The sequence below is a fragment of the Hemicordylus capensis genome, chromosome 6 (genome assembly GCF_027244095.1).
Source record: "Hemicordylus capensis ecotype Gifberg chromosome 6, rHemCap1.1.pri, whole genome shotgun sequence".
NCBI classification, from domain to species: Eukaryota; Metazoa; Chordata; class Lepidosauria; order Squamata; family Cordylidae; genus Hemicordylus; species Hemicordylus capensis.
Window position 1 is genome coordinate 21351856 of NC_069662.1, and position 22622 is coordinate 21374477.

The following is a 22622-nucleotide window of genomic DNA, read 5'->3' on the forward strand; positions in this document are numbered from 1 at the left end:
GGGAAATGTCAGTTTGTCAGAATGGCCAAGCAAGATCTTGGCAAGTTCAGGAAAACTGACTAACTTTGTGAGAATCAAAGAGGGAAGACAGTCAGATGACAAATTCATTTTAAAAAATTGTTTTTTAAAAAAACATCACCACTACCACATGAGACTAAGCATTACCTTTGCATTATTCTTGTATTATTGTTGATATTTGCTCTTCTCATATTTTGTTTTTTACTTTTCCAAATGTAGTATTTGGAATAAAAACAATGTATGCAATTTTTTTTAGCTAATTAAAAATAGTTTTTAAAAAGTGGGATTTTGAAAGCTGTTTCCCTCCTCTGGTTTTGGCATGCTTTGGCTGCATCGTAAAAAGGATGTGGTTTGTCAGACGGTCAACTGCACTGTCAGATCACAAACAAATTCTACCCGATGGGGAAGAACTATGCCACAAAGCTGTATCGTATCTCAGAAGCTGCAGCCCTCGGATGAGATCTTCGTTCAGAGGATAGAAGAGCTAGCTAGGAAGACACAGAAGACTTGTTCTACAGGCATGAGTACACAAGCCGCCATGGGGCTTTCTTTCAACATCCTCTTTCTCGGTTGGTATCATGTATTGAAGAGTAGTAGTGCAACGGGGAAATGACTTGACGAGCAAGCCAGAGGTTGCCGGTTTGAATCCCCGCTGGTATGTTTCCCAGACTATGGGAAACACCTATATTGGGCAGCAGTGATATAGGAAAATGCTGAAAGGCATCATCTCATGTTGCGCGGGAGGAGGCAATGGTAAACCCCTCCTGTATCCTACCCAAGGAAACCACATGGCTCTGTGGCTACCAGGAATCGACACTGACTTGACGGCACACTTTACCTTTGGAAGGACCAGAGGTTGTGCAATGGGAGGAAAGAACAGGGACCCAGGAAGGAGTGGAAGGATCAGGTACCCAGGATCGATTCATATCTTGACACTAATGGAATCATTTCCTTTCCAGGGTGGTGGCTGACTGGACAGTGGTGGACATGTAGAGGTGAGTGTCAGTCCCTATCCAACCCCAGCACAGTATCCCTCCATTGGCTGTTGCTGGTATCTGCCTTATGTTTCTTTTTAGATTGTGAGTCCATTGGGGACAGGGGACAATCTTATTTATGTATTATTTAACTTTCTGTGTAAATCACTTTGAAAACTTTGGTTGAAGTGCGGTATATAAATATCAGTAGTAGTAGTAGTAGTAGTAGATGACAAAAGCGTATTTATACTGAGACTAATGGGTGGAACCAAAATAAGAAGTCACTTCCATGGGCTACCTCACGCATTTTTTTTATCCCTGCATGACAATTGGCAGCTGCCAAAGTTGCCCTGTGTTCTATCTTTATTCAAAGTGTAGGATCCCCATTCTCCTTTGCCTCAAACCAACCTATAGGACTGTCAGAGTTCTTCTACACAAGCCATTATCCAGAATTCCCACCTTTGTTCACTCACTTTCTACCGAACATGTTCATGATATCCTTGCTAGCCCATTGCACTTCATAATTTCTCTGTGTTCCATTCGTGTCTTTTGCCAGACCTGATCTGTGGTTATTTTTCTAACATTTAATCCAGTTATTAAAGCTAGGCGAAGCTTTTGCTGCCAATTTGTTCCAAAAGAAATTCAGCCCAGTTCAAACACTGATGCTTGATTCTGTCCAAAATGAAGCAACTATGACCAATTCAGGCTGAAGGGTTGCAGAAACACTTCCAGGGCAGAGCAACAATTGTGCCCACTTATTTAAAGAATATGTTAGAGAGCTCAGGAGGGGAGATTTCTTTTTCTGCCCCAGCTACAGCGGAACTGCACAGGTAAGGGAGCGCTGCTAATTAATGTTGTCTGGAGAAATGGAGTTAAAGTTCCAAATAAAGTAGTTTATTTAGGAAATCCATTAGGGAGATAGATTGAGACCTACATCCCTCATTGCTAGCTACATACAGGAAGAAGGGAAGAGGAGAAGATGAAAGTTTCTCTCTCAGATGAGAGAACAAAACCTGAGACTATACATCTAACAAAGGACAATCAGAGTAGAGAAAGCATGCTCAGATGGGAATGCCCTTACCAGCTTTCTCTACCCCTAATGCCCATTGTGGTCAATAGGGTTGCTGGTGCCAACAGTTGATGCCATCAGGAGCTGCATCTCCAGCAGAATACACACCCTGAGGATTGGAGACAGGATTGGGCCCTCCGAGTAGTGGGGTCAAGCCGTGACCCACAGTTTAATGGGGCCATGGAGCATGGCCAGGCTGGGCACTTACCGCTCAAAGGCTGGGGGTGTAGTGAGTGAATGAGGAGGTTGTCCTCTTTGTGGAGCTCTGAGCTCCCTAGGGTAAGGGTGATTAAGAACTCAGCCTTCCTTCTGCTTCAGTTTCAGAACAATCTGATGCATTACTCAGAAGTAAGTCCCACTGTGTTCAATGGGATTTACTCTTGAATAAGTGTGCACAGAATCACAGCTCCACCTTCTCCAAGTTTACTAAGAAATAGGTTACTGGAGTTTAATAGGGGCTTTTTCTCACATAAGTGCAAGTTCAAATTTTATTTATGGTCTTAGACCAAAACAGAAAACATATACCATCTGTGGATACAATTACATCTATACAATAATACATTAACATCCTAAAAAGTTTAATAGGGGCTTTTTCTCACTTAAGTATGAACAATGTCCCAGCCTTGGTAAGAGAACAGCCTGGTCCTCTGCACCCATTTTTTACCCAGAAGTAGTCCCACTGCAGTAAGTGTGGACGGAACTGGCTGCAAGAGGGGCACCAGAAGGGGATGGGGAATACGTCGGTTTGCTGCCTGCTTTAAAAATCATCTGGCAGATCTGCTTCTTTGCTCTTAATGCCAGAACTTAAAGGGTGTAGCACTTCCCCAGCAGCACAAAAATGCAGTGATGGGGAAAGTTGCACTTGCTGGATTTCTACCTTCCATGGACCAGCATCATATAATATCAAATAGGACATATCAGGAGAAAAGATAGCCAAGGAAAGGTTGTCTTTACAGGAACGTGGTTCTGGTGCTTTTCTGGAACTACAGAAAAGCACCTCATCACCTGCAGTTTCGCATATCTGCGGACAGGTTCTAGAGACCAGTTTTCTTGATCTGCGGTGACAAAATTGGCCAAAATTCACGGTTGCAGAACGGCCAGAAATGACCTCCAGTGTCAATTCCAGCTGCCATTTAAGAGACCAGAGCCATTATGAGTCTCTTTCATTAAAAAAAAAACAAAACTTTTTTTTTTTGGCTGAATATTCAGCTGATTTGGGGGCTTGGGGAGCATTTCTGGAGCCCTGGAGAGCAAGATGCTGTGCAGTTCTACTCTTATTTCTCCCCGCCCCCTTCCCACTTTTAAGCATTTTTATTTACTTTATTTTTATTTATTTTTTATTTAACATATTTGTATCCAGCCCAAAATGTGTCTTTTAAATAAAAACAACAAATAAAAAGGTTGAAACATTACAATTTAAAATGTTAAAACTATTAAAAATCATCAAATTATTATTTAATTATATTTATCAAATTATTAAAACATTATTAAAACAAATAATTAATAATCATCAAATTTTTAAAAATTATTAAAACTAATTAAAAGCCTGGGGGTGAACAAATGTGTCTTGATTGCCTTTTAAAAAGTTGTAAGAGATAGGGAGGCTCTTATTTCAGCAGGGAGTGTGTTCCAAAGCCTTGGGGCAGCGACCGAGAAGGCTCGTCCCCAAGTAGCCACCAGACGAGTTGGTGGCACCTGCAGATGAAACTCTCCTGATGATCTCAATGGGCGGTGTGGTTTATAGCGAAGAAGGCATTCTCTTAAAAACCCAAGGCCCAAGCTGTTTAGGGCTTTATAGGTTATAACCAAAACCTTGTATTTTGCATGGATGGAAACTTATTAGCAACCAGTGTAGATCTTTTAAGATAGGAGTTATATGCTCTCTCCGAGATGACACAGAGATCAACCTGGCTGCCGCATTCTAGACTAACTGCAGTTTCTGGATTACATAGAGCACATTGCAGTAGTCAAGTCTGGAAGTGACCAGCAGATGTACTACTGTTCTGAGGTCATCTATCTCAATAAATGGACACAGCTGGCGTATCAGTGAAAGCTCACAAAAGGCACCTCTGGCCACTACCTCAACCTGGGACACCATGGAGAGGTTTGTGTCCAGAAGCAGCCCCAGACTGCGTACCTGTTCCTTCTGGGGAAGTGTGACCCCATCCAGAACAGGCAGATCAAAATCATCTCCTGAGTTCCGACCCCACACAATTAGTACCTATGTATTATCTGGATTCAGTCTCAGCGTGCTATCTCTCATCCAGCCCATCACCGCCTCCAGGCAGACATTTAGGGAGGTTATGCCTTCTCTTGATGACGTTGACATGGAGAAAAATATTTGGGTGTTATCAGCATACTGACAACACCCTGCACCAAATCTCCACATGATCTCTCTCAGCAGTTTCATATAGATGTTAAACAACATTGGAGATAATACAGAGCCCTGAGGGACAACATACCGAAGTTCAGATTTTGAAGAACAGTCCTCAAGGGACACCATCTGGAATCTGCCAAAGAGATAGGAGTGCAGCCACTGCAAAGCAGTGCCTCCCACCCCCCAACCCCCTCAGATGCTTCAGAAGGATACTATGGTTGATAGTATCGAAAGCTACCGAGAGGTCCAAAAGGACCAACAGAGTCACACTTCCTCCATCAATTCCCAATTGGAGATCATCCATCAGGCCAACCAAGGCAGTCTCCACCCCATAGCCAGCCCGGAAGCCAATCTGAAATGGGTCTAGATAATCATTTTCATCCAGGACTGCCTGGAATTGTGAGGCCACCATCCTCTCAGTTACCGTGTCCAACCACAGAAGGTTGGAGACAGGTCTATATTTGCTTGACTCTGAGGGATCCAACGCAGGCTTCTTCAAAAGCAGTCTAATAATTGCCTCCTTAAGGCAAGGAGATATCCTGCCCTCCCTCAGAGAAGCATTTATGATCTCTACTAGGCCTTCTACAACAACCTCCCTGCCAGATAGTATAAGCCATATCGGGCAAGGGTCAAGAGAACAGGTAGTAGGCCCCACCGCTCCAAGCAGCTTGTACACATGCTCATGAGTGTAGGGGCATATCTAGGGGTAGGGCAGGCAGGGCACGTGCCCTGGGCACCACTTGAAGGGGGCGCCATTTTGTAAAATTAATTTTTTAAAAAAAGTGGCTGCCAAAAACAAAATGGCCACCGTGCATGCTCAAATGGCCTCTGTGAGGCCCTAGGTCATGCCAGGCCTTGCAGAGGCCATTTGAGCATACGCGGTGGGCATTTTGTTTTCAGTGGCCATTTAAAAAAAAGATTTTTAAAAATGGCCACTGCACATGCTCAAATGGTCCCTGCGAGGCCCTAGAGGCCAGTGGGGGGGAGGAGGAACCTTTGCAGACCCCCCAGCCTTTAGGTAAAAAAATAATAATATATAATATAAGTCACTGTACACATATTCAGATTGGCACTATGTACAGAGAGTCAGGGCTTGTGAATATTGAGCTGATGCTTATGAGCTAGGATTGTATTCATTTGCTCTTACTTTGCTTCTTGTGATAAGTGAGTTAAATGTGATGTCTTGCTAATATGGCTATTAATGGTGAATTTGTCTTTGAATCAGTGTGAAATCCTTAATATTAAGGCCCACTGGGAGTTTCTTGCTCTCTTTCTCTCATTTTAACTGCCTTTCTGAAAGACTAGAATATATTCCAAGCAGTGACACAGTTTACTCTGCATATCTTTTAATTATTTACAGAGTATCTGGGAAAAGTCAAATTCTCCATTGATTTTTTAAAACTTATGTAATGGTGATGCTACAATACATAGTAGAGAATTAGACAGGCACTTCTGTTTAGTTTTCCAAGTACACCTCCACATAGTATTTGGGTATTTCATGAACCCCAGCATACTGAAATTTGTAGTTTTCCAGCATTTTTTGATCTGGCTAAGTCCACTGCTAAAATAGTTTTTGAAATATTAAATGATTAACGAGCCTGACTTGTATTTTTCAGCTGATATTATGGTAAAGTTATCTGAAAGATGGGTGTCAGATGCTTGGACAGGGGGCGCAATTTCAGTGTTTGCCCTAGATGCTATTTTCCCTAGATACGCCTCTGCATGAGTCACAAAATGGAACTGATCCAGGGGTGTTGTGGGGGATCTCCAGCAATTTCCCCTCTCCCCCACCAGCCTCCCCTCGGTCTCCAGTTGGCCTGTTTCGGGCCGTTTCAGTCCATGAGTTCTCCGTTCTTGGCCTCTTCATGCTGGCGTGGCCATTTGGAAAGCTGCCACGCATGTGCACTGGCCATCTGTGTGGCCTGGGCTGGCTACTCAGATGGCTATTGTGCATGTGCAGCGGCCTCCAAAATGGTCACTGCCAGCACAAAGAGGACCAGAACGGGCCACACACAGACTAAAACAGCCTGAACTGGGCCAATTGGAGACTTGGGGGAGGCCAGTGGGGGGAGGGAAAATCACCGGATACACACCCACCCCGTGGCCTCAGCAGCACCCCCTGAGGCAGTGAGTCTTGTGTGTGTGTGTGCGTGCATGCGTGCGCGCGCACACACACACACACACACACAATGTTAGAATCCCAGACCAGCTAAAATTCAAGCCGAACCAGGTGGTATGTTCGGTGGTGGGCAGAACCAAACATTCCCAGTTCCATTTGAGTCTGGTTCAGACTCGAACTGAACCGGGTATACCGGTTTCATACACACCCCTAAGTCAGACCTCATGTGGAACCACAGGGCCACTCCCGATATTGGCCATGTTCTCTGCATCTGCCTTTGACACAGATGGGTGTGGCTAGAGTATGTATGCTGATGCGTGCACACCAATACTGAAGTGGGGGGTGCCAGAAGGGACTTTTGATGCAGTGATCCAGTTGACATAGTCTACCTGGACTTCCAAAAAGCTTTTGACAAAGTTCCTCATCAAAGACTCCTGAGGAAACTTAGCTGTCATGGAATAAAGGGACAAGTACATGTGTGGATTGCTAACGGGTTGAAAGAAAGGAAACAGAGGGTAGGTATAAATGGAGAGTTTTCACAATGGAGGTAAGTAAGAAGTAAATCTGTACTGGGGCCGGTGCTTTTTAATTTATTCATAAATGATCTAGAAGTAGGGGTAAGCAACGAGGTGCCTAAATTTGCAGATGATGCCCAACTCTTTTGGATAGTGAAATCCAAAAAGAATGGTGAGGAGCTCCAAAAGGATCTCTCCAAACTGGGTGAGTGGGTGACAAAGTGGCAAATGCGGTTCAATGTTGGAAAGTGTAAGTGATGCACATTGTGGTGACAGCCAACAACCTGGATGGCTTTAAGAGGAGTTTGATAACTTAATGGAGGAGAGGTCTATTATTGGTTACTAGTCGGAGGGCTATAGGCCACCTCCAGCCTCAAAGGCAGGATGCCTCTGAGTCCCAGTTGCAGGGGAGCAACAGCAGGAGAGAGGGCAGGCCCTCAACTCCTGCCTGTAGGCTTCCAGCAGCATCTAGTGAGCCACTGTGTGAAACAGGATGCTGGACTAGATGGGCCTTGAGCCTGATCCAGCAGGGCTGTTCTTATGTAGCCACCAATAGAGGTGTGCACGGAACCGCAGACACACACACACACACACACGCATGCACGTCGGGGAGACGTGAAACCCGCACGTGACGTGCGCGTGCGCAAAAGGCTCCGTGCAGCCTTTTGCACTGAAGTGGGAGAGGGGGCGGCAGGGAGGTATCCTGCCGCCCCAATTACTACATAGAATATGTGCACTGGAGGGGGGAAAGCGGTGGGAGGGGTAAGTAAACCCTCCCCCGCCCTTAAAGGAACCCCACCCCACCCAAACCAAACTGGCCAGGTCCGGACCAGTCCAGAGGCCTTTAGAATGGCCTCCGGACCGGTCCAGGCCCATCCCTAGCCACCAGCCAGCTTCCTACTGTTGCAGAATGTGAGCTGTCCATGTGGTTTTCAGAACAAATACCAGTGCAAAGTTTAAGACAGTTTTACAGTTGCGAGACAAATGCTTAGAGATCAGTACAGAACTTGCTGACTCACACACAGGGACAGGGACAGAAAGGAGAATAGAAACTCCTAGCTAGACCAACCAGTACTGAGTACTAGCTCCTAGCTAGCCCAACCAGTACTACAGCGCCCCCCTCTGGCTTCATAGCAGATTACATGCAAACTATACACAGTAAGTTAGGCTTGGGGACATCAGGCTTTCTGTTAAAAGAAAGGAAGGACCTCTGTTGAATGAAACTAGGCTTGTTCACACAATCATAATTAAGGTAGGATAGGTCTCCTCCCCTAACTTGAGAACTCTGCATGCTCCTGATATTGGATCATTTGTCAATTAAAACAAAGAATGGAGGAGCTGTCTGTGACCAGCACATGTCACTCTGCTTCCGGAGCCACCTCACTTGCCAGTTGCCCCCCAGTTGCCCCCCCAGACACTCCTGCTGCTTCCCGCCACTGTGCTCCTCCCCACGATGCATCATGCTGTCCATTCCCAGTGGCATGTGGTGCTCCGGCAGCCTGCTGCTACTTCCCAGCTGATCGGTGTTCTGACCCTGAGATGGCTGGGAATCACGGCCGACATCTGCTCTTCATTCCCAGCTGCCTCAGGGTCAGAGCTAGCCGGAGTGCGGGCAGTAGGAGCATGCCGCTGCTGTCACAGGCAACGAGGAGGCTCTGGCAGCAACCGCACCTCCACCATCACCACTGCCAGGGGAGGCCACCACTGGGGTAGGGAGCGCCCCACAATGGGAAGGCTGCCAGTGAGCCCACAGGCCACCTAAGCCCTCCCTACGCCACTGTTCCATTGTCACAGCAAAGGATATTGCTGGATGATAAAAGACTATATTAAGTATTTGTGGTGAACCAATGTTATAATTCTTCTAGATAATTGCAGCAAAACAATGACTCAGGACTGCGAAGGTATCTAGTCAGGGAGCACCCCTGGAGTAAGCTAACAAATATGTGCTCCATTGCTGAATGCAGAGACATAGGAACATAGGAAGAACATAGGAAGCTGCCATATACTGAGTATATGGTGGGGGGGTGGGGGGGATTGGCAGTGTATATGATAACCATGTGATCACCATAATGATACCCATTATGAAAACCTGACATTTTGTTTCTTACTTGATTTTGTTGCAAACATACTTTGCAATAACCTATGGTTTGAACAAATAAGTGGCATTCTATTCCAGTGTAGCCAAAATAAAGTGCTGGTGTGATGCAGTGGTTTAGAGTGCCAGACTAGGACCTGGGAAAACCAGGGTTCAAATCCATACAGCTCATTATATAATCTTAGGCCAGACTACCTCTCACCCTAACCTACCTCACAGGGCTGTTGTGAAGAAAACAGGGAGGGGCAAGAACTGCATATATATCACTCTGATTTCACTGGAGGAAGCATGGGATTAAAATGTAATAATAAAATGTTCCATGCAATAATGTAAGAAATGTAATATTACATTCATGTCCGCTAAAGCAGGGACATGAATTGGCCTAAAGCATTGGCCTATCTAGCTCAGTATTGTCTATACAGACCTGGCAGCGGCTTCTCCAAGGTTGCAGACAGGAATCTCTCTCAGCCCTATCTTGGAGATGCTGCCACTGCCAGGGAGGGAACTTGGAACCTTCTGCTCTTCCCAGAGTGGCTCCATCCCCTGAGGGGAAGATCTTGCAGTGCTCACATGTGGTCTCCCATTCAAATGCAACCAGGGTGGACCCTGCTTAGCTATGGGGACAAGTCATGCTTGCTACCACAAGACCAGCTAATAATAGTAATAGACAAATTACTATTCTGTGGAAATTTATCCTTGCATGCAGATTTGGTCTTCCTCAGCATACAAATGTTTCCCAATTTACTGTGTAAGAATGTCACAGGTGCTCCAGCTTCCAACAGTTAATCTTGTTCTCTCTCTCTCATATCCAGGACAATTTCATGCCGAGCCTTTCATCTCAGTGACTCCCAGTGTGGTGGTCGCTGTGGGGGGAAATGTCAGCATCCACTGTAGGAGTGAATTCCACAATGTGACATTTGCTCTAGTAAAAGAAGAAGGAGCTTCTATCAAAGAATTGGGTAGAAAGGATGCAGAAAAAAATGGAGTTATATTTCATATTATCAATGCCAGACCAAAAGATGGCGGGACCTACCAGTGTACATATTGCTTAAAATTATACCATTGTCAACAATGGTCACCTTACAGTAACCATGTACACATCAACATAACAGGTGAGGCTCACTAACCTGGGTTTTGTGTTTTCCACATCTGTAAACCAAATGGAGGAAACACACATTGACAAGTGTGGACTTTGGATATAAAAGAGGCTTTCTTCCCCAGTATAGTCCTTTCCAGGCGTTTGTTCTCTGTATAGGACGCACAGGCTTGGGACCAGACTCAGACTGGAAACAGAGAACAAGAGAGATGGACTCCCAAAGGTACTGATGAATTGCAACAGATTTATTCAGTATGTCCTTTTGTTAGTACATTTTCAACGGGTTTATTGGCTTACAATATTGAACCAAAAAGGCTCTTCTTCTGAGACAATTCTAAACAACAATATACAAAATATTAGAAGAAATTTGGATATATGTAATAAGATAAATGTAAAAGGCTCAGACTTCCAACATACGCACATTTATGGGGATGCCTGAACAGCGCTCCCCTGCATCCAGCACAAAGGGCTCTGTCCAAGCAGTCACGATCCCTGCTTTAGCAGACATGAATGTAATATTACATTTCTTTCATTATTGCATGAAACATTCTATTATTACATTTTAATCCCATGCTTCCTCCAGTGAAATCAGAGTGATATATATGCAGTTCTTGCCCCTCCCTGTTTTCTTCACAACAGCCCTGTGAGGTAGGTTAGGGTGAGAGGTAGTGTCTGAGATCATATAATGAGCTGTATGGATTTGAACCCTGGTTTCCCCAGGTCCTAGCCTGGCACTCTAAACCACTGCATCACACCAGCACTTTATTTTGGCTACACTAGAATAGAATGCCACTTATTTGTTCAAACCATAGGTTATTGCAAAGTATGTTTGCCACAAAATCAAGTAAGAAATAAAATGTCAGGTTTTCATAATGGGTATCATTATGGTGATCACATGGTTATATACACTGCCAATCCCCCCCACCCCCAGATCTACAGCCACAAATTACATTTATTTTATTACTGGTGGACATGTAATTATTATAATTTTTGCAGATTATACCAATGGTACTATTCAACAAGCAAACTTTGCAAGTGTTTGTGTAGAACAGAATGTCTTTGACAATATTTCTGCCACAGATGCAGGGTCTTAAGTTTAAAAAATGATTTTCTTACACCTACCATCCTGAAATTACAAGTGAATCTAAGCTACCCTGATTTGGTGATCTGGTAAGGATGGATACATAGCATTCTTGGTCATATAATGTCATTGGGGAATCTTTAGCATGTTTTATATTGATAGATAGTGTAAATGTACCTTTTAATCTGTTCTTTAACTGAATTTTTGCTACTAAGAGAAGTATCACAAAAGTATTTTTGAATAAAAATGCATATGATTGCACTGAAGTTAAGATTTCTACCAAGAAATACTTTTCAGAATGGAGTGTAAACTTTGATCCCATGGCTTCTGTTTCTTTGTTCGATTGGTTGGTTGCTTGTTTTCTTGCTTGATTGTTTTGTAATCCAGAAATTAAATATGTGAATATGCATGCTCATTTCAACAGGTAACTCTCAGACTTGGAAATAAGGATTCAGAATGAAGGAATCCTATCTGAAGCTCAGCATTTAAATTGTATCCTAAATAGTTTCCAGAATGTGTGACCCATGACACTATATTCCAGCCCCATATAAAATATTAGCAGCTAAAATTTTGAGGGCAGGGAATATTTATCTATCCTCATTTTGTCTCAGAAACCATCAAATACTATCACTTGACTGCTCAGCTCTCAATCTCACAGTGTAAGGATAAATATAATTACAGAAAATAAGATTACGAGGAATCAATAAGATGCTCCTTTTCAACTGATTGAGGTTGTGCACACGACCTCACTGGGGAGGGTGAGTAGACTGCTGGGAAGACAGGAGCTCACCTGCCTGCCCTGGCAAATGAGCAACCACCATCCTCCCCTCTGCCGCACAACACATCCACATGAACAGTGCTGCAGCAGAGGGAAATGCTGGGAGCAAGCATGGAGGGAGGTCAGCGGTGGCCCGGGTTTTGCCACCGCGGCTCCCCTAGCCCTGCACCCTGCATCTGACATCAGATGCAGGGGTCATTTAGCCACGTCCCCTGCATCTGATGTCAGACGCGGGGCGTGATTTAGCTCCCAGATGGGGCTGTGCTTTGGGAGCTAAATCGGCCAGTGCTGTGTTTTCAGTGTGGCCAGGAGTGGCTCTCCCTGCCTTTAAAAGGCAGGGAGAGCCACTCCAGCTGATTAGGCTCCCAAAAGGGGCCACGCGGTCCCACTTGGCAGCAAAATCACACACCCCTGCATCTGACATCAGACGGAGGTGGTGTCTGAGAAGCGAGGCGTGGACCCTGAGGGGCGGCAGCCTGGGTTCTTTGAACCTGTTCACTCACTGGTGGCTCGACCCCTGGCTGGGAGCAGGAGGAATTCCCCCACCCTGTTTTCCTGCCAAAATAGGTTGGAGAGAAATTACTTATCTATACTGTAAGTTATTGAACAGGAAGCCAACTTTAACTGAGAAACAAGAGTTTGATATTTATTACAAATTAAAAGCATAGGCTAAGAAAACAATAAACAAGCTAACAGCCTCTTGTGCAGAAAGAGGGAGAACCTCTCAGTCTGAAATTCAAGACAGCAAGTGAGGAGGAGACAAACACAGTGACTCCACCCCCAAGCCAGTATACAGGCACATTCAAATATATGCAAGCATGCCCCACACCAAGAACTGAGACAATGTCCATGGCAATGTCCCAACAAAAAGCATCCCTCCGAAGCAGCAATTTGCCCCCAACGTTGACATTTGGCAGGGAAGACAATGTGCCTAATAAGCCACCCAGCCTGTGGCTGAGGAGAGGACAGCATCTTGTGACGGTCACTATCTCATTTCTTGATTCCTTTTGTGCACAGATCCCAAATTGACCAGACCTACCATTTCAAAGAGCCCCACTGGGTCTGTTGCCCTTGGAGGACAAGTCAAGATCCATTGTGAAATTCAAGGTGGACCTGCCAAGTTCTATCTCCATAAGGATGGAGACCCAGCAGCAAAATGGCCCATGGAGAATGACAGGAACGTGGGTGAATTTTTCATCAGCAACGTCAACTGGGAGCACCAAGGGAACTATACCTGCAGCTATGCATTGACGACAAGACCTTCTGGGTTCTTAGTCCACAGTGACCCCCTGGAGCTTTTGGTATCAGGTGTGCTATTGGGTATTTATTATGTCCTGGTCATAACTCTCTAATTAGTCATACTGGCTGACATGATTCACTGCAGCATCACTGCTGTGGACATGGAAGCTGTAGCAGCCTCCCCAGTGGCACCACTGCTTCTGTGCCAGCAAACCATTCCATAGGACCCTTTGCCAGGCAGAGGTGGGCTGGGACAGGATTGTTATGTACAAAGAGGTAAAAAGGCATTCATTCACATCTCAAAGGGTATCCCACTCCAAGGGAGTGACATTTAAAAATATTTATCTTACTTGATTTCCTGCACATTCTAATAAGGAAGTCTTTTTGATCCATCGAGGGGGGTGGGGGGTCCTAGCCATCTCCTTTATGCTCACTGATCCCACATGTACGGTCTGTGCACAGTTCAGACAGACCTGTACGCACATACAGTTATGCACATGTGATACAGAAAAGACAGGTTACATACACTTCCTGTCTGTATCCTGCATTGCAGCGGGGCCTGTACCAACATTCTCTTTTAAAATAAGTGCCTGTAAGTTGTTCATTCAAAAACTTGTATGTGTGTACAGACACCAATAAGTACATACAAGATAATGGGGCCATTTGCACGACCGGGCATGCAGGAGAGCAGGCGGGTGGGGGAAAGGCTGCACAAAGCTTACCTTGCCCCCTCCACAATGATCCATGTGTCATTGCTGGGAGCATGAACCTCACTCCCAGATGATCCTCTGCTGCACTAGGCAGTGCAGAGCTCCAGAGGTTCGGACAACACTTCCCAACTTCTAGGGATCCCACAATGCACCCCAGGAGATGGGCACTCTAGGCGCCTATCTCTGTCTCTCCTTGGGCTAAATGAAGCCCCAGGAGACACATGATCCTGGACTAAAGGCACGTTGGTACCATTAACCCAGGCTAAAAGCTGGGCTAATAAGCCGGGCTAGACAGTAGCGGAGCCAGACCAGTGGCGGCCCGTGTCCAGCAGCCTCTGCGGCCCACTGGCCCTGCCCCTTACGTCTGATGTCAGATGCGTGGGGCGTGGCCTGGTTCCTGAACGGGGCCACACAGCCCCATTTGGGAGTTAGATTCAGGCCAGCACTGCGTTCTCCGCATGGCCAGGAGCGGCACTTCCCTGCCTTAGGCAGGGAGAGCCCCTCCTGGCCGCGCTGCGAGTGCAGCGATGGACATTTAACTCCTGAACAGGGCCACGCAGCCCCGGTCAGGAGCTAAACCAGCCCCCCCCCCCCCGCATCCGACGTCAGATGTGGGGGACATGTCGAGGCCGCGAGGCACGGCCCCTGAGGGGCAGCAGCCTGGGTTCTTTGAACCTGGTTGCCCAATGGTGGCTACGCCCCTGGGGCTAGATGTCACTGCCCCACTGGGATTGGGCCTGTTCCTGGCGGTTCTGTGCAGCCTGTCCAGCCTGTTCCTGGCGGTTCTGGGCTTCCCTAGCCTGGGTTAGGCTGCATGTGAGAACAGTCCCATTGTCTGAATAGGGCTCATGCCTCTGGCCTTCACTAACAGGACTTGGACATAACATGTCTCTTGACCTCCCCTGGAAGCCCATATTTTCTCCCCCTGCTGCTGTCGAGGAAAATCACACACACACACACACACACACACACACACACACACACACCTCTACCTCAAAGCTCCTAATTGGCACTTTTCTTCCTTTAGCAACAGGCCTAGCCCAAGCCAAACTTTGCCCCCAACCTTGCCTCAACCCCATGTCACATGGAGTGGAATCCCCCCCCCGTTCCCTTCTCCCCAGCATGTACATCACTCCAGGGAGCAGCTCTCCTTCATCCTCCCACCCCCAAGCCTTGCCAATACCTCCGGGGGAGGGGGGCAGCAGCCTCCATTGTCCAGCTGCTCTCATTCTCCCCACTGCTGCTGCCTTTTGACAAGGGGAGAGGCTGTCGTTCAGTGGCAGCTCCGCTGTGCTGCATGTGGAAGGTCCCAGGTTCAATCCCCAGCACCCCAGGTAGGGTTGTGCAAAACACCCACCTGGAAACCCTGGAAAGCCGCTGCTGGTCAGGGTAGAAGAGCGAGACGGACCAAGGGTCTCACTCGGTAATAGGCAGCCTCCTGTGTCATATTCTGGTGCATATTTGGAGGATGGGGCTGGAGCTCAGCGGCAGAGCATCTGCTTTGCATGCAGAAAGTGCCTAGTTCGGTCCCCGGCAGCTTCTCCAGGTAGGGCTGGAGAAAACTCTTCTCGGAAACCTTATGGAGAGCTGCTGCCAGTCAGTGCAGACCATAGTGAGCTAGATGGACCAAAGGTCTGACTCAGTAGAATATAGTTTAAAATGTGTATGCAAGCGATAGAGAGATAGAGTGTGAATGAGAGAGACTTCATTTGGCTTTAGCCTTGGGGCACTGAGGCTGTGGGCTAGGGCAGCTAAGCCTGGGCTTGGCTGCCCACAAGAACCGCCAGGAGCTGCATGGCTCCCGGCAGCAGCTCAGCGGCAAACCCACCTAGGAAGCCAGCTGGTTAGCCGGGGGCAAGCGCACCCTTAACCCAGGCTAACTGCTCGTGTGCCAGCGCTGCTTGCTCCCAGCTGGCGTTGACACAGGAGCGGGCTCCTGGCTTTCACTGGAGGAATCCCCACAATGCTCCATGCACTTCCATGGTGCATCGTGAGAACTCCAGTGTCCAGCCCCACACACCACTGCACTGCTTGGGGCAGCAGCAAAATGTCTGGGTGCACGATCTGCACGCCCAGGCCTGGCACCATGATCATCTGTGGGGAAGGCAAGCTTCTGCAGCCTTCCCCATCACCCACCGCCAAGCCCATTCACACGATCGTGAGAAAGGGCTCAAAGTCTGTCTGGGCGTAGCAAGACAAAGCATCAGCAGTGCGCCTCCAACTCAAGAGATCTCTGATTTTCCAGATACGGATCGTTCTCGTGACATAATCACATGGGTTGGCTGTGCCGTGGGCCTTCTTGTCCTGGTTCTCCTCCTGCTGTTCCTGCTCTTCATATTGAACAGAAAAAGGAGAAAGAGTAAGTGGACCTCTGGATAGGTTGTGATAAGCAGGCACAATTGAGATGGTACAAATCCTGCTGCAGAAGCTACATTTCACGGGCGAGGTCTTGCTCGCACATGCAAGTTGGGTCCCTGGCAGAGTGCAAAGAGCTTTCTGGGAAACAAGAAGCAGCTTCAAGTGCAGAGTCTACATTTAAAAAAATATAGACTTGAAAGTGTTTGGAAAATGTCGAAATACTGAAGGGGTGGGAGGAGCAGAAATTCTCACCGTCAGGGAGCAGGGTTGGGTGCCCTGCGTAGTGCTTCCTTCCTCAGATTCCCGCACTTGCCCTTGGTCTTTCCACCTCAATCTTCCTCTTTTGTTGAAAGAACAAGCACAGGTCAATGCTATATCCATGTTTCATACAATATGCTTTTAAATCCTAATATCCTGATTCTGACAAGCAACCTCTTGCAAATGCTTATCTTAAGACAGGAGAGCACAATCTTGCAGGGATTTAACCAAAACTAAACCCAGTAAAGAAAGGACTCAAGTATCATCAGAACATACACATATATCTATATGTTCTAAAGATGTGATCCATTCGTTCGAAACACAGCCAGCCTGTTGCAAAGACCAGTTCCACGCATGTTTACTCATAAACAAAGGGCTTCGTTCCACCTTTCTCTTGCTGATTTGCCCATGACCTCATAATGATGCAGAAACTGGCTGACATGCGGTGCCACATTACATGCAAATCACAACATAATGTTCATGCAGTTGTGCAAGAGCCCTTTTGAACTAACTGCGAGAGTTGCACAACGGACAGCCATTAATTTCAGTGGATGCCTATTGCACTTTTGCGATTGCACTGCTCTTGCTTTAGCGCACTAGCACTCTCATGCCGCTGTGCCAGTGTTGTCAGCCACTAGGCCCATTGGCCACCTCATCCTCTGTCTACCACTTTTGCCCTTCCCCATTATACAGCCTGTCACTACTAAAATAAGTCATACCTGTAATCCAAATGAATGCCTAGCAGAAAGCATTTGGGCAGTCTATTGGTGGAGAGTCACTCTCCCTGTAGTACCCTGAGCTTCGGTATTCCCCCTATCTGCAGAGGGAAAGGATTGGGAGTAAAAAATCAGGAGAAGATGCAGGCTAAATGGTAAGCAAGGGGAACGTATGACACCATAGAATGTTTCCTGCTTCCATAACATGGAAGTTAAGGTGGATGCCTTAATTTACAATTCCAATCTTTTTTGGTGTGTGAGTGAACTTCTATGGATCTTTTCTATTAAACCAAAGTTGTTGTTTTTTATTCTGCAGTAAATATTGTATTTGTATGAACCCAAGACTAGGCTTTTTCAAAGTTTTGTTTTGTTTTTGGAATTGGAGGAATCGTCTTAAATTCAGAGTCCTCTTCCTTTTGGGTAAATGAAGATCTACTAGCTGGGCCAGGCACAGAACATCTGCACCTCCACTGGCCCACCAGGCCCACTTCTTCCCTCCCCGCCCGGCCCGCTTCTCCCCCACCCGTGGTTTCTGGCTGGTGGGCCGGCTGGAATGTCGGCCTGCCACCTCCTCTGGGCCAGCCGGCCGCTGGCAGGAGCGGCCTGCTTCTCCCGCCGGCCCGCCAATTCCCGGTGGCCATCCCACCTCTGCCTGCTGCACCCACTGCCACCTGCTTCTGCCAGCCACCCACTGGCTGGAGCAGCCCGCTTCTCTCCTCCCCACCCCACCCCCCCACCCCAGCCTGCCTGCCCGCTCACAGTTTCTGGCTGCAGACCAGCCAAAAAGCCAGCCCGCCACCTCCTCCCACCTGCCAATTCCCTGTGGCCGGGCCCACCACCGCCTGCTGCTGCCAGCCCTATTTTCTCCCCATCCCCATCGCTAATCGGCAGTTGCTTGCGAACTCTCGCGAGAGCTGCCACACATGGGATTAGCGACGGGTACGCCTAGGAGAAGTAAATATATAGATAGATATGTTAAGGTGAAGTGTGCCATCAGTGGAGTCGGTGTTGACTCCTGGTGACCACAGAGCCCTGTGGTTGTCTTTGGTAGAATAAAGGAAGGGTTTACCATTGCCATCCCCTGCGCAGTATGAGATGATGCCTTTCAGCATCTTCCTATATCGCTCCTGCCCGATATAGATGTTTCCCATAGTCTGGGAAACATACTAGCAGGGATTCAAACTAGCAACCTCTGGCTTGCTAATCAAGTCATTTCCCCACTGCGCCATTAGGTGGCTGTTTGGCTTACTTTTTAGGATACATAAATGCAGTTGGGTGATCTGGTGCAGAACATTTCTAATGTTGACTAATATACAGCCGAACAGATATGAAGCAAGAGGTTTCCCTCTGCAAGACAATATTCTCAGGATTAGAACACACGGGGTGGGGGAGGGGAGTAGCATCTCTGATTTGAAACAAACTGGGTGAAGAATCTCATGGAGTCTTTCTGGTCTGCAGGCTCCACTGCCAGTGAAAGAACCCAACATCTGCCAATGAAAGAAACCGACATGGTAAGTGACTTCCCAGGAACAAACATCCTTGACACCACTAGTCCCCCCTGCCTATAGCTCTGGCTGACATACTGAGTAATGCTACCTGTGCATTGCAACATGATGCTCATGCAGTTGCGCAAGTGCACTCCTGCACATGTGCTACAACTGCAAAACTGCAGTTGTCTGACAATGCAGCCATTATTTTCAATGGCCGCACAGTTGTGCAACTGTTTGTGTGATTTTGGGGCTTGCGCAAGGGTGCACTTGCATGACTCGCAAGTGTTAAGTTGCATCGTGCATGGAACATTGCACTGTATGACAGCCAACACACACACGTTAATATACCAAGTGGCTATAGAAATGGAAAGACATAGCCTGCAATGTCTGCTAAAGCCCTGTTGGCCACAGTTCTCTATGGTGGGATGTAGAGTAGCCTCTCTATCCATGCATCTCTATGGTTAAAGTCCTGCAGGCACAGCACTGGCTATTCGAGTGGGAAGCAATTAAATTCAATACCAGAAATGTTAATGAGGACTGCACTGGGATGGGATGCAGTGATAGCTTGAATGACATGATAGCTTTGGCACAACACCGTGTGGTCCTGCTTGACCATTTTATTCTTAAGCAGCAGGCTACATTGAATGATAGAGGGGATGGGGGGCCAAGGGCCATTCTTCAGGTGACCCCTTGGCAGCTCCATTAGTCCCTCCGCCCTGTTCTAAATCTGTCATTCATTGTTTCCAAGCAGGGCAGTTTTCGGACTACAGCTCCCATCATCCCCAGCCACAGTGGCCAAATCAGGGCCGATGGGAGATGTAGTCCAACATCTGCAGAAGGACTAAAGTTGTGCAGCCCTGATTCAGAGCAACCTTGGGTTTCCATTGCAATTCCTCTGGGGGAAGTGTCAGCCGGATTGCACCCCAGCTCTCTTTTTTTGTTTCCTGTAGACCCAAGAAGTTGAAGATGATACTGAAGGAATAGCCTATGCTACACTGAACCACTACTCATCGAAAACCAAACAGACAGCAAACCCTGACACACTCCCCGAGTCCTGTGTCTATGCAGCAGTGGCCAACAACAGTACCAGGAAAGATCAATAGGCAGAACTTCTCAGGGATGCGGGCACTCCTGGGACCTTGGAGTACCCCTGAGTTCTACAGACACACATCTTAAGGCTGGTTCAATACATGCAAAGTCCACATTTCCTCTGCCTAATTATGTGCCAACCACATGGGAAATGGAAGGGTAAACCAGGTGACGTATGGAGCCACCTGGCAGCCACAAAGGCTGACAAATGTTCCAGGGAACAGTGATTGTGGCAGCCACTGTGGCTAGCGCCACCCAAATTAGGACTGCAGGATGTACAGTAGTTATTGCATCCACAGACTCAAGAACTTTATTTCTCTCATACACGTCATGCTTTAGACTCCCCCCGCCCCACTTCCCACCTAGCCAGCATCCAGGAAACTACAGACCAGTTAGCTTAACTTGTGTGCCAGGTAAATTGATGGAAAGCATACACAAGGACAAAAACATATCGAAGAACAGGCCTGGCTGAAGGAGAACCAGCATGGCTTCTGGAAGGGCAAGTCTTGCCTCACTCACCTTTGGGAGTTCTTTGAGAGGGCCAACAGGCATGTGGATAAAGGTGATCCGGTTGACATAGTATACTTGGACCCATGGGCTACCTCCAGCCTCAGAGGCAAGACGCCTCTAAATACCAGCTGCAGGGGAGCAATAGCAAGAAAGAGGGCATACCCTCAGCTAAGGATATCTAAGTGGGCTTCTAAGAGGCATCTGGTGGGCCACTGTGTGTAACAGGATACTGGATTATAGGTGGTATTTCATCCTTGGTGATTATTGTATAACACACTGGATGGATTGTGTTTCCCGTCTCCATCAGAATCAGAAGTGTAGATGCAGGTGAAAAACGTCTTCATCAACTGATGAAAGATCTTTAGTGGCATTTTATTAAAGTCACACCACCCTCTGCTGGACTCTGACGGAATACATTTTGAGCTGTTGGAGGGGAAAACAGTATCAAGGAAAACCCAATACTCAAGGAGTGTGCACACCTAGATTTCCCCCAATTAGCAGCCGCTAATAATTTGAATATTTCACAGCTGCCCTATGAGCAGTGTCAAAGTCTTTGAATAGACAACTCATCCAGTAAAAAAGCCCCCCCCCCAAACCATCACTTATTCTACAAGTGCATGAAGAAGCTATTATCTCCATGGGGTGGGAGTAAGGTATAGAAAAATAAAGGGGATGCTGAAAGTTTGGTCATGTTTAGAAAGCTGACAGGGTGATCACAATGACTAAAGTGGAGAGGTAGAATTCATTACTGATATTTTTAAGTAATGGTATTAATAAGTAATGGGATTCTTTCATCTTTCCCCCTTCCATTTCATTAAGATCGTGTGGTTTTCTTCTCTTGCCAATTACTTATTAATACACACAAGATAGAAGGTAAACAGCTCTGCTAGGGAATGCACATCCTTGGAGACATCCTAGTTTAGAATAAAACTATTTTAATGAAAACTATTCCAATTTTTTTAAAAAAATGTTTTGGTAATGGGGGAACACAGTCCCTGCTAACTGAACAAAAGAGGCACCTTTTTAAAAAGTGTTCTTTATTTAGCAAGGGGAGAGCAACTCGCCTTATCCATCCCCAGCACAGCATCCCTCCAGCAGCTGTTGCTGGTGGCTGTTTTATTTTTTTTTATTTTTTTAAAGATTGTGAGTTCTTTGGGCACAGGGAGCTATTTTATTTATTCATTCATATCTATGTAAACCACTTTCAGAACTTTTGTGGGAAAGTGGTATATATTATATATAGATATCTATATTATATATAGATATATATAGAGAGAGAGAGCCAGCGTGGTGTGGTGGTTAGAGTGCTGGACTAGGACCGAGGAGACCCGAGTTCAAATTCCCATTCAGCCATAAAACTAGCTGGGTGACTCTGGGCCAGTCACTTCTCTCTCAGCCTAACCTACTTCACAGGGTTGTTGTGAAAGAGAAACTCAAGTACGTAGTACACCGCTCTGGGCTCCTTGGAGAAAGAGCAGGATATAAATGTAAAAGTAATAATAATAATAATTTTTGTCTTATTCATATTCCTGTCTCTTCCCAGAGGCAGTATGCAGGCTGTTATGTCAAGCAACCTGAGTCTGCACAACTCTTCCTGTACTCCATCTTAAAACAGTTACAATCTGCAGACTTTTAGGGTTATTGCACCATGCACCCATTCCCTGAAAACCTTTTTGCTTGGCTCATCTTCCAACCCAGTGAAGAATGCTGGTGAAAACAAAGCTTACTTATGATTGTTTCTTTTTGGTTGGTCCCAAACAATTTTTAAAAAAAAGAATTATTGCAACTGTCATTAATTTAGAATGGCAATTGTATCTTCTATAGCAAATCCCTTGTGTTTTCTGTAGCATTGCAAGTTCTGCTTTTTAGTGTGCTAAGAATTCTGGAGTTATGAGAACCAAGTGCAAGCAGGGAGGCATGAAAAGACGGCAGAGGAACAAACTGTACCTGCAGCCTTCACCGCAGATCCTATGTACAGCTTCCCTGAGCCAGGATACTGCCTTTCTGTCACTGAACTGTGGACAGATTTGCACCTCTCGTGTTGATTCTGCCTTTTTACATGTGGACAAACTCTGAGAACACTGGGTTTAACTAAAGTGTGCTTCCTTATGGTACTCTACAAAAAGCCAG

At 46.5% G+C, this 22622-nt stretch overlaps 1 protein-coding gene across 1 annotated transcript; it reads left to right on the top strand.

The window, feature by feature from the left end:
- Nucleotides 1-453: 453 nt before the first annotated feature.
- On the top strand, nucleotides 454-20888 carry LOC128331890 (immunoglobulin superfamily member 1-like). The gene is made up of 7 exons (XM_053265883.1): nucleotides 454-587; nucleotides 978-1013; nucleotides 9980-10279; nucleotides 13140-13430; nucleotides 16317-16430; nucleotides 18862-18914; nucleotides 19844-20888. The coding sequence occupies exons 1-7, from the start codon at nucleotides 539-541 to the stop codon at nucleotides 19994-19996; spliced, it is 996 nt and encodes a 331-aa protein (XP_053121858.1). The 5' UTR covers nucleotides 454-538; the 3' UTR covers nucleotides 19997-20888.
- The last annotated feature ends 1734 nt before the right edge of the window (nucleotides 20889-22622 follow it).